The sequence below is a fragment of the Mobula birostris genome, chromosome 3 (genome assembly GCF_030028105.1).
Source record: "Mobula birostris isolate sMobBir1 chromosome 3, sMobBir1.hap1, whole genome shotgun sequence".
Lineage (NCBI taxonomy): Eukaryota > Metazoa > Chordata > Chondrichthyes > Myliobatiformes > Myliobatidae > Mobula > Mobula birostris.
Window position 1 is genome coordinate 224,586,311 of NC_092372.1, and position 12,890 is coordinate 224,599,200.

General features: G+C 45.2%; 1 protein-coding gene across 2 annotated transcripts in view; it reads left to right on the plus strand.

Moving 5' to 3' along the window:
- Positions 1–12,890, plus strand: part of recql4 (RecQ helicase-like 4) — a 108,908-nt gene that overhangs the window by 42,366 nt on the left and 53,652 nt on the right. For both annotated transcript variants that reach the window (XM_072254242.1, XM_072254243.1), the window contains exons 8-10: positions 569–695; positions 3,924–4,046; positions 11,831–11,959. In XM_072254242.1, the coding sequence (XP_072110343.1) occupies positions 569–695; positions 3,924–4,046; positions 11,831–11,959 (379 nt within the window). The remainder of the gene's footprint in view (positions 1–568; positions 696–3,923; positions 4,047–11,830; positions 11,960–12,890) is intronic.

The window sequence follows — 12,890 nt, forward strand, 5'->3', positions numbered from 1 at the left end:
CACTCACTCTCTCACTCTCTCTCTCTCTCTCCCTCTCTTCCCCCCCCCCTCTCTCTCTCTCACTCTTTCTCTCTCTTTTTAAAAAGCACAGTTCATGAGGGATAATTCGGGATCCCGTCACATCAGTCATAAGGAAATGCAGCACAAAAAAGCCCTTCTGCCCTCTGAGTCCATGCCGACAATCAACCAGCCAGTCACACTACTTAAGACCACACGACATAGGAGCAGAATTAGTGCATTTGGCTCATTGAGTCTGTTCTGCCATAACATCTTGGTTGATTTGTTATCTCTCTCAACCCCATTCTCCTGCCTTCTCCCAGTAACTTCTAACACCCTGACTAATCAAGAGCCTAACAACCTCTGTTTTAAATATACCCAGTGACTTGCCGTTCACAATCGCCTGTGGCAATGAATTCCACAGATTCAGCACCCTCTAGCTAAAGAAAGTCCTCCACTGCTTTAAGTATATTCAATATAAGACCATAGGAACAGAATTCTATGTGAGAGAGTTTTGTGTTCCACTGTAATTCACCCACTAACACCTTGTGCATGCTGTGGACTTCCACAGGCCTGGAAGCAGAAATTCCAGATGAAAGGAGAACGTTTTGGTGGTGGAAGACGATTGAGTCGGAATGGTGACACGTGTTTCCGCTGTGGAGCAACAGGCCATTGGGCAAAGGACTGCAGGGCTCAGGGTAGGTAGACGCACTCATTACTTTTTTCCATTTTAGAATTTTTGATTTCACTGCAAGTACTAGACTGAAAATTATTCCTTGTCATGCCTCAGTACACAAGTGTAGGGGAGAACAAAGTGTTCATTACTTCAGATCCGATGCGGTCTAAAAACACAGTTAAAATAACACAATAAGTATAAAAGCAATTCTATAAGAAGTACAATGTTCAAAGTAAATTTATTATGGAAGTACATATATGTCACCAGATACAATCTTGAGACTTAGTTTCCTCCAGACATACTCAGTAAATACAAAAACCATAATAGAATCAGTGAAAGATCACAGCCGCTTCACTGTCATTTCACCTGTGAGTCTGTAGAGGTAATATACTGTGTTCGGTGCAAAGACCCTTCCCTTTCTTCCATAGATGCTGCCCGACCTGCTGAGTTCCTCCAGTATTTTGTGTATGGTGCTTGAGATTTCCAGCATCTGCAGTATTTCTTGTGCCTCCATTAATTAAGGGGGTGTGGGAAGACCGCAGTCTGCAGCAAGGATTCAAGGAAACGGCAGGGGGATGTAGCAGGCATTAAACATTTAGTGTATTTTACTCGATTCTGGAACTCCCCTCCCTGTTCCTGCTAGTCCTCTGGTTTAGCTGCCAAGGGAAGTAGTGGAGGCATACATGATAGCAATGATTAAGAGGCTTTTAGACAAGCACAAGAACAGGCAGAGAACAGAAGGATATGGACTATGTCTAGTCAGAGAGCAATACAGCACTGATACAGGGCTCTCAGCCCAATTAGGACATGCTGACCACTGGGACCAGCCAGTTACTCCCAGTTTCTTGCATTCGGCCTGTAACCCTTCAAGCTCGCCCCTCCTTGGATCTGTGCTTCTTAAGTAATTCTATTGTACCTCCCGATTGTACTTCCTTTGGCAGCTCATTCCATATACTCACCACCCTCTGTGTAAATGAGCCCCTTTGGCCACTTTTTAAATCTTTTCTCTCTCACTCTAAGTCATTGTCCCCTAGTTTTGGTCTGCCCTACTCTGAGGAAAAGATTGTTACCTTCACCTTATCTATGTCACCCCTTATTCTCCTACATTCCAAGGAATAAAGACCCAGTCTGGCCATCCTCTCCCTATAACTCGAGCTCTCTAGTCCTGGCAAAATCCTCGTAAATGTGAAGGCAGATGGGATTAGTTTACTTTGGCATATTGGTTGGCACAGACATCATGGGCCGAAGTGCCCACTCTGATTATGTTCAGAATATCATCAAAGGTGATCTGCAAAATATAAAATGGGATCTGATTCCTCCCTGCTTGGTGCAGCGTCTCAGGGAGGAGGAAGAGGGATCAATTGAAGAAATTGATTATCTGTTACTGTTTTCCCCTTCTGTTACCTCTTCCACAAGCCAGGCTTGAATTCTGCCAAACAACAGCAGTTAAAATGTGATCTAGTGCTTCTCCCTCGAAACCACTTGTTAATAAACATATTGATTGTTCCTGTAACTTGTGTTGGTCATATTTCATGCACCCGTCGCCGCTGAGGCGGCTCTTCTAATGGTGAAGTGAATCAGAATTGGAATGATTATAGCTGATGTATGTTTTGTTTTGTGGTAGCAGTATGGTGCAAGACACAAGAAATTGCAATAAAAATTAAACAGCGTAAAAGAGGAGTAGCTGGGTAGCGTTCACTGACTGTTTAGTAACTGTGAGGCCTGATGAAGGGTGTTGCCTGGATTGGAAAACAAGTCTTATGAGGCAAGGTTAGCAGAGCTGGGACTTTTCTCTTTGGAGTGTAGAAGGATCAGAGGGGACTTGATAGAGGTCTACAAGATAATGAGAGGCATAGGTAGGGTGGATAGCCAGTACTTGTTTCCCAGGGCATGAAAAGCAAACACCAGAGAGCATATGAACAAAGTTAAGGGAGGGAAGTTTAGGGGAGACATCAGGGGTAAGTTTTTTACACAGAGGGTTGTGGGTGCCTGGAATGACTTGCCAGGGATGGTGGTGGAGGCTAAAACATTAGGGATATTTAAGAGCCTCTTGGACAGGCACATGGATGAAAGAAAAATAGAGGGTTACGGGGTAGTGTGGGTTTAGTAGTTTTTTTAAGGAATATATGGGTCGGCTCAACATCGAGGGCCGAAGGGCCTGGGCTGTGCTGTAGTATTCTAGTGTCTAGTGTCTAATGGCCCAAAACATCGATTGTTTATTCTTTTCCATAGATGCAGCCTGACCTGCTGAGTTCTTCCAGCATTTTGTGTGTGTTGCTTTGCACTTCCAGTATCTGCAGAATTTCTCATGTTCGATTCAGTCATTTGATTGCAGAGAGGAGAAGCTGTTCCTAAAATATTGAGTGTGGGTCTTCTGGGTCTTGTATGTCCATGGTGGTAGTGATAAGAAGAGGGGATGTGTCGGATGGTGAGGGTCCGTAATAATGGATGCCACCTTGTTGAGGATGTTCTGGAAAGTGGGGAGGTGAATGACGTTTCTGAATGAGAATCTAAATTTAATATTAACTTGTGCATAGTTTCATTTTGAGACTGCCTATATTGAGTTGAGCACATGAGATTATGCAGATGCACTTTCACTTTTTCTGACACAAAAGGTGGAATTTCGTGTTGGCCACTTATTTTAATTCTGTTGCCATTCCCATTATGATATGTCGGTCCATGATGAGGCATTCTTAGGTTGGAAGAGCAACACCACCTATTCTGGCTGGGTTGCCTCCAACCTGACAGCATGAACATGTTTCTGTAACTTTTGGTAATTTCTCCCTTTTCCCCTTCTCCCTTTTTCCATTTCTCATTCTGGCTCCCCTGTCACCCCCTTCCCTTCTCACCTGCCCATTACTTCCCTCTGATGCCCTTCGTCCTTTCTCCCGTAGTCTACTAACTTGCTATCATATTCCTTCTTCAGTCCTTTACCTCTTTCACTTATACCCTCCCAGCTTCTCACTTTATCACCCCTCTCCCATCCACCTGGTCTCATCCATCACTTACCAGCTTATCCTCCTTCGCCACTACCTTCTTATTCTGGTACCTTCCCTCTTCCTTTCCAGTTCTGTTGAAAAGTCTCGGCCTGAAACATTGACAGTTGACTTTTCCATAGATGCTACCTGACCTGCTGGGTCCCTCCAGCATTTTGTGAGTGTTGCTCTGGATTGGGTTGAGAGTGCCTTAGAATCCCCAGGCCAACATGGTTATAGCCAAATGACCTTAGTTACATCACTTGTTCCCTCAGGGCATAACACTGGGTTGGGAGCAGTATCCAAGGAGAAGGTGGAGACCGCTGAGGTACTGGATGATGACAGTTCTCCGCTGCCAACTCTAGAGGAAGTGGCTCGTATGACATCCACAACTAAAGGTAAGAATGCATTTGAAAGATCGCTATTCTTTTGCTCAGAAAAATGCCTTTTTTTATTATGTTGAGTCAGCAGACATGAAGGAAAAGAGATAATAGCTTAGGAGACTACATGAGCTGTGCATGGAATGGAAAGAGATGAACTAATTCACTGATATGACAGTGGGCTGCCTTGTTAGCGTAATGCTTTACAGTGCCAGCGGTGTGGTTTCAATTCCTGCTACTCTCTGTAAGCTGTTTGTACATTCTCTCCATGACTGCTTGGGTTTCTCTGGGTGCTCCCATTTCCTCCCACATTCCAAAGACGTATGGGTTAGGGTTAGTAAGTTTTGAGCATGTTATGTTGATGCTGGTAGTGTTGCGACACTTGCAGGCTGTCTCCAGCACAGTCCTCGGACTATGTTGTCCATTGACACAAACAGCACGTTTTATTGTATGTTTTGATGTACGAGTGACAAATGAAGCTAATTTTTAATCAGCTAACCTTTTATCAACGGCACACATTAATTGCTTATAATTGATGAAGTGTAAGGTTGGTTATCCTGTAAAAGACCATAAGACGTAGGAGCAGAATTAGGCCATTCAGCCCATCGAGTCTGTTCTGCCATTCCATCATGGCTAATCCCAGGTCCAACTCAACCCCATACACCTGTCTTCTCACCATATCCTTTGATGCCCTGATCGATTGGGAAACTATCAACTTCTGCATTAAATATACCCATGGACTTGGCCTCCACCACAGTCTATGACAGAGCATTCCACAGATTCACTACTCTCTGACTAAAATAAATTCCTTTTTACCTTTGTTCGAAAAGATTGCTCCTCAATTTTGAGGCTGTGCCCTCTAGTTTTGGATACCCCCACCACAGGAGATATCCTCTCCACATTCACCCAATCTGGTCCTTTCAATATTCAGTGGGTTTCAATGAGATCCCCTGCATTCTTCGGAAAAATGGTTGATATTTCTATTTAATCAAAAATCCGAGGTAGGTTCCATTTATGGAGAGGGCAGGTAAGCTTTGGTAATATTAGTAAGATCAATTAGGTCTAGGAGCAGATCAGACTATTCGGCCTGTCAGGTCTGCTCTGCCATTCAATCATGGCTGATTTTTTTTTCGAACTCATTCTCATGCCTTCTCCCTGTATCACTTAGATAGATAGATAGACATACTTTATTGATTCTGAGGGAAATTGGGTTTCGTTACTGTTGCACCAACCAAGAATAGAATATAAATATAGCAATATAAAACCATAAATAATTAAATAATAATATGTAAATTATGCCAGATGGAAATAAGTCCAGGACCAGCCTATTGGCTCAGGGTGTCTGACCCTCCAAGGGAGGAGTTGTAAAGTTTGATGGCCACAGGCAGGAATGACTTTCTATGACACTCAGTGTTGCATCTTCTTGGAATGAGTCTCTGGCTGAATGTACTCCTGCGCCCAACCAGTACATTATGTAGTCGATGGGAAACATTTTTCTGAGATGGCATGCAACTTAGACAGCATCCTCTTTTCAGACCCCACCATGAGAGAGTCCAGTTCCATCCCCACAACATCACTGGCCTGACGAATGAGTTTGTTGATTCTGTTGGTGTCTGCTACCCTCAGCCTGCTGCCCCAGCACACCGCAGCAAACATGATAGCACTGGCCACCACAGACTCGTAGAACATCCTCAGCATCGTCCGGCAGATGTTAAAGGACCTCAGTCTCCTCAGGAAATAGAGACGGCTCTGACCCTTCTTGAAGACAGCCTCAGTGTCCTTTGAACAGTCCAGTTTATTGTCAATTCGTATCCCCACCTTACCAGTCAAAAACCTATCAATCTCTGCCTTAATTCCACCCAGTGACTTGGTCTCCACAGCTATGTGTGGCAACAACTTCCACAGATTCACCTCCCTCTGGCTGAAGAAGTTCCTTCTCATCTTAGTCCCTTAATTTCGATGCTGTGCCCTCAGATCTTAGGGTTTCATCCTAATGGAAACATCTCCGGGACTTTCAGTATCTGCTCTGTTTTTATTAAGATTTGTTTTATTTGTCACATGTGCATCGAAACTGAAATGCATTATTTGTGTCCATGACAAACACAAATCGTGCTGGGACAGTCTGCCAGTGTCGCCACGCTTCTGGTGCCACCATAGTGTGCCCGCAACTCACTAACCCTACCATGGGATGAAACATACGCTGTCATGGGGAGAACTTACAGACGGTGACGGGAAATGAACCCTCATGATAAACACTGGTGCTGTAAAGTATTGTGCTAACCACTACGCTATTGTGCCGCCACAGTTCCATAAGATATAGGAGCAGGAGTCGGCCATCTGACCCATCGAGCCTGCTCCGCCATTCAATAAGATCATGGCTGATCTGGCCATGGACTCATCTCCACCTACCTGCCTTTTCCCCATAACCCTTCATTCCCCTACTATTCAAAAATCTATCCAAAATTGTCTTAACTGCATTTACTGAGGCAGCCTGCTCTGCTTCATTGGGCAGAGAATTCCACAGATTCACCACTCTCTGGGAAAATCAGTTCCTCCTCATCTCCGGCCTAAATCTACTCCCGCAAATCTTGAGGCCATGTCCTCTAGTTCTAGCCTCACCTGCCAGTGGAAACAACTTTCCTGCCTTTATCTTATCTATCCCTTTCGTAATTTTATATGTTTCTATATGATCTCCTCCCACTCTTCTGAATTCCAGCGAGTACAGTCCTAGGCAACTCAATCTCTCCTCATAATCTAACCCCCTCATCTCTGGAATCATGGGACAGGAGGCCCAGGGAGAAGGAAAAGGTGGGGGGGGGGAACCCAGAGGATGGGCAAGGGGTATAGTCAGAGGGACAGAGGGAGAAAAAGGAGAGAGAGAAAGAATGTGTGTATATAAATAAACAACGGATGGGGTACGAGGGGGAGGTGGGGCATTAGCGGAAGTTTGAGAAGTCAATGTTCATGCCATCAGGTTGGAAGCTACCTTTTCCTTCGCTGCATTGGCGCTGTTTCCTGCATGCATGCTGAGCTCATTGACTTCATTAACTTTGCCTCCAACTTTCACCCTGCCCTCAAGTTTACCTGGTCCATTTCCGACACTTCCCTCCCCTTTCTAGATCTTTCTGTCTCTATCTCTGGAGACAGCTTATCGACTGATGTCTACTATAAGCCTACTGACTCACAGCTATCTGGACTATTCCTGTTCTCACCCTGTCTCTTGCAAAAATGCCATCCCCTTCTCGCAATTCCTCCATCTCCGCCGCATCTGCTCTCAGGATGAGGCTTTTCATTCCAGGACGAAGGAGATGTCCTCCTTTTTTAAAGAAAGGGGCTTCCCTTCCTCCACCATCAACTCTCCTGTCAAACGCATCTCCTCCATTTCACGCACATCTGCTCTCACTCCATCCTCCCGTCACCCCACTAGGAATAGGGTTCCCCGGTCCTCACCTACCACCCCACCAGCCTCCGGGTCCAACATATTATTCTCCGTAACTTCCGCCACCTCCAACGGGATCCCACCACTAAGCACATCTTTCCCTCCCCACCTCTCTGTGCTTTCCGCAGGGATCGCTCCCTACGAGACTCCCTTGTCCATTCGTCCTCCCCCATCCCTCCCCACTGATCTCCCTCCTGGCACTTATCCTTGTAAGCGGAACAAGTGCTACACATGCCCTTACACTTCCTCCCTCACCATCATTCAGGACCCCAGACAGTCCTTCCAGGTGAGGCGACACTTCACCTGTGAGTCGGCTGGGGTGATATATTGCGTCCGGTGCTGCCAATGTGGCCTTCTATATATTGGCGAGACCCGACGCAGACTGGGAGATCGTTTTGCTGAACACCTACGCTCTGTCTGCCAGAGAAAGCAGGATCTCCCAGTGGCCACACATTTTAATTCCACATCCCATTCCCATTCTGATATGTCTATCCACGGCCTCTTCTACTGTAAAGATGAAGCCACACTCAGGTTGGAGGAACAACACCTCATATTCTGTCTGGGTAGCCTCCAACCTGATGGCATGAACATTGACTTCTCTAACTTCCGCTAATGCCCCACTTCCCCCTCGTACCCCATCCATTATTTATTTATATACACTCATTCTTTCTCTCTCTCTCCTTTTTCTCCCTCTGTCCCTCTGACTATACCCCTTGCCCATCCTCTGGGTTTTTTCCCCCCCTCCCCCTTTTCCTTCTCTCTGGGCCTCCTGTCCCATGATCCTCTCGTATCCCTTTTGCCAATCACCTGTCCAGCTCTTGGCTCCATCCCTCCCCCTCCTGTCTTCTCCTATCATTTTGGATCTCCCCCACCCCCTCCCACTTTCAAATCACTTACTAGCTCTTTCTTCAGTTAGTCTTGACGAAGGGTCTCGGCCTGAAATGTCGACTGTACCTCTTCCTAGAGACGCTACCTGGCCTGCTGCGTTCACCAGCAACTTTGATGTGTGTTGCTTGAATTTCCAGCATCTGCAGAATTCCTTGTGAGGTAGAAATAAATCTGTTGAATTCATTTTTTTAAAATTTTGAGTCTTTTAACCTCCTAGCTGGTTCAAGCTGAATACCGTACTTTGTAATCTTACCCACTTCAGTTCAGCAAACATTGCTGGTTCACTGTGCTGAATTGTGCAAGTTACAGAAAAATGTCCTTGTCTTCCATTTCTCCAGGCACTTCCCTTTAGACTTATGAAGTGGACAAAGTACCTGAAGAAATATTCAATCTGTCCAGCCAATGTGAAAGAGAAAGGTGGCGAAGCAGTCTTTCTGATAAAGTATGGGCAGAGTGCTATCGAGTGAGGAATTGCAGGATTAGAATGGCAACTATTTCCAACCCAAAGATGGCGTGTGGTATTTGAAGAAAATAGCAGGTCATGATATTCGAAAACACCTGAGACTGTTCTGTTGCTTGCTAGCAGAGATTGTGGACGAGAGATGTTACATGATATGAGGCATCAAAGTTTCACTTGGCAGGTAGTAAACACTAACACTGTTGCCCACTACTTGTGGAAGCTGTTGATATCATATCATTCAAGACAGCTGCTTTGTCTGAAAGAGTGCTCAGTGCTTGAGTGTTATTGGAACTGTGCTAATCAAGGCAAATTGTCAGTATTCTGTTAAACTCCTGATTAGGAAAGGATTCGGGAAGGATAAGTCCTTCCCCTGACTCGCTAGTTTAGCAATAGTCTTCATGTTGTAGCCTGGATAAGTTTGTAATATTGATGAATTAGTTTCTACACTTTTGATGATTGTCCTCCCACAAGCTCAGCCATTTTGCTTTCTATGTACATTCAATTCCCATTAGTGGAATGACTTTCCCTCAGAGGACAGAGCTGAATTTTATTGATGCTTTCTGATGTAGAAACATAGAAAGTAGGTGCAGGAGTAGGCCATTCGGCCCTTCGAGCCTGCACCACCATTCAGTATGATCACGGTTGATCATCCAACTCAGAACCCTGTACCAGCCTTCCCTCCATACCCCCTGATCCCTTTAGTAACAAGGGCCATATCTAACTCCCTCTTAAATATAGCCAATGAACTGGCCTCAACTGTTTCCTGTGGCAGAGAATTCCACAGATTCACCACTCTCTGTGTGAAGAAGTTTTTCCTAATCTCGGTCCTAAAAGGCTTCCCCTTTATCCTCAAACTGTGACTCCTCGTTCTGGACTTCCCCAACATCGGGAACAATCTTTCTGCATCTAGCCTGTCCAATCCCTTTAGGATTTTATACATTTCAATAAGATCCTCCCTCAATCTTCTAAATTCCAATGAGTATAAGCCTAGTCGATCCAGTCTTTCATCATATGAAAGTCCTGCCCTCCCAGGAATCAATCTGGTGAACCTTCTTTGTACTCCCTCTATGGCAAGCATGTCTTTCCTCGGATTAGGGGACCGAAAACTGCACACAGTACTCCAGGTGTGGTCTCACCAAGGCCTTGTACAACTGCAGTAGTACCTCCCTGCTCCTGTACTCGAATCCTCTTGCTATGAATGCTAGCATACCATTCGCCTTTTTCACCACCTGCTGTACCTGCATGCCCACTTTCAATGACTGGTGTATAATGACACCCAGGTCTCGTTGCACCTCCCCTTTCCCTAATCGGCCACCATTCAGATAATAATCTGTTTTCCTCTTTTTGCCACTAAAGTGGATAACCTCACATTTATCCACATTAAATTGCATCTGCCATGAATTTGCCCACTCACCCAACCTATCCAAGTCACCTTGCATCCTCTTAGCATCCTCCTCACAGCTAACACTGCCGCCCAGCTTCGTGTCGTCCACAAACTTGGAGATGCTGCATTTAATTCCCTCATCCAAGTCATTAATATATATTGTAAGCAACTGGGGTCCCAGCACTGAGCCTTGCAGTACCCCACTAGTCACTGCCTGCCATTCTGAAAAGGTCCCGTTTATTCCCACTCTTTGCTTCCTGTCTGCCAACCAATTCTCTATCCACATCAATACCTTACCCCCAATACCGTGTGCTTTAAGTTTGCACACTAATCTCCTGTGTGGGACCTTGTCAAAAGTCTTTTGAAAATCCAAATATACCACATCCACTGGTTCTCCCCTATCCACTCTACTAGTTACATCCTCAAAAAGTTCTATGAGATTCGTCAGACATGATTTTCCTTTCACAAATCCATGCTGACTTGGTCCGATGATTTCACCGCTTTCCAAATGTGCTGTTATCACATCTTTGATAACTGACTCTAGCATTTTCCCCACCACCTATGTTAGGCTAACCAGTCTATAATTCCCCGATTTCTCTCTCCCTCCTTTTTTAAAAAGTGGGGTTACATTAGCCACCCTCCAATCCTCAGGAACTAGTCCAGAATCTAAAGAGTTTTGAAAAATTATCATTTATGCATCCACTATTTCTTGGGCTACTTCCTTAAGCACTCTGGGATGCAGACCATCTGGCCCTGGGGATTTATGTGCCTTTAATCCCTTCAATTTACCTAACACCACTTCCCTACTAACATGTATTTCCCTCAGTTCCTCCATCTCACTGGACCCTCTGTACCCCTGCCCTGATGTTAATGGCAATCATTCTTACCTTGCATGTTAAATTAGTTTCTTATTAATATTTGGATCAAGCTTGTTATAAGATCAAGACTCAATTAGTTTTGGCAAAACCCAAAATCCAAATTAAGCATTGTTAAATAATGATATCCCTCCTGGCACTTATCCTTGTAAACAGAACAAGTTTCACACTTGCCTTCAGGCCTCCTCCCGCACAACCATTCAGGGACTCCAAACAGTCCTTCCAGGTGAGGCAACACCTCACCTGTGTGTCTGTTGGGGTCACCTACTGTATCTGGTGCCCTGGTGTGGCCTCTGTATATTAGTGAGACCCGACGGAGATAGGGAGGCCACTCTACCGAGCACCTATGCTCTATCTGCCAGAAAAAGTGGCACCCATTTTAATTCTACTTCCTATTCCCACTCCGATATGTCAGTCCAAGGCCTCCTCTACTACCGCGATGAGGCCACACTCAGGTTGGAGGAGCAACATCTTTGGAGGAATACGTAGGAGGGAAGAATTAGCTTTACCTAGAGTAGATTAAAGGGTCAGCATGATATTGTGGTCTGAAGGGCCTGTACTATGCTGTAATGTTCTGTTTGTTGCTCCAGATTCCAGCATCTTGTCTCTTGTGTTTCCATTTTAACCTTGTCTCCCTTTCCACAGGTGCTACCAGACCTGCTGTGTGTTTCCAACGTATTCCGTTTTTGCCTAATGTAGAAACTTTGTCATTAAGCTGTGACGCGGGCATGAGTATAAGTTACATTTTCGTTGCAGGTTTCTCTACTCCAGAGGAGCCAGCCGCTGGGGTAATCTTGAACACCATTCATCCCTCATTCGAACAGTCGGAAGCTCCACCAGCTGTGGAACCTTTGTACAATCTTGGAGACGATGGAAATGTTATAGGTATGTCATCTAAATGAGGTATAGAATTGTATGGCATGGAAGCAGTCCCTTTTGCCCAACCTGTCCCATCTGCCAAGGTGTGGCCCATAGCCCTCTAAACTCCTATACTAATCTCAATAGCTTTTAAACATTGCTTATGTACCCTGCCTCAACCGTTATTTCTGGCAGCTCATTCCAAATAGGCACCACCCTTTGTGTGAAGAAGTGGGCCCTGATGTCCCTTTTAAACCCCTCGCCTCTAATCTTAAACCTATGCCCTCTTGTGTTTAGCACCCCGCCACTCTCTCTTGGAAAAAAGACTATGTGCTTTCACTCTGCCTGTGCCCCTCACGATCTATCAGTTTACCCTTCAATCTTCAAAGTTCCAGGTTCCGGTCTACTCAACCTCTCCTTGTAATTTAGGCTCCCAAGTCCAGACAATATCGTGGTAGATCTTTTCAGCATCTTTCTGATTTAATAACAATTTACCTATAACAGGCTGAAAATGTACACAATGTTCCAAGTGTCTTGTACAGCTGCAACTTAATTTTCCAGCTCCTATTCTCTTTGCCCAGGCTGATGAAGGCCAGTGTACCAGACCACCCCTTCGATTTATGATGCTGCTTTCAGTGAACTATGCACTTGCACACCTTGGTTCCCCTGTTCCATAACACTCCCCAAGGCTCCTCCATTCATTGTACAAGCCCTACCCTGTAAATTCCTTACCGGATGGTGCCTATGAACCTTGTATAAATGTGGAAAATCCTAACGCTGAATTATACACTCTGCCTGACTTATTTGTGTGATGGCTAGTGTTGGTTTCAATGTGCCCAGGATATTACATTCAATAGTTATGCAATGTGTGGGCATGTGGCCAAGTGGTTAAGGCATTGGACTAGCGACCTGAAGGTCGTGAGTTTGAGCCCCAGCCGAGGGGACGTGTTGTGTCCTT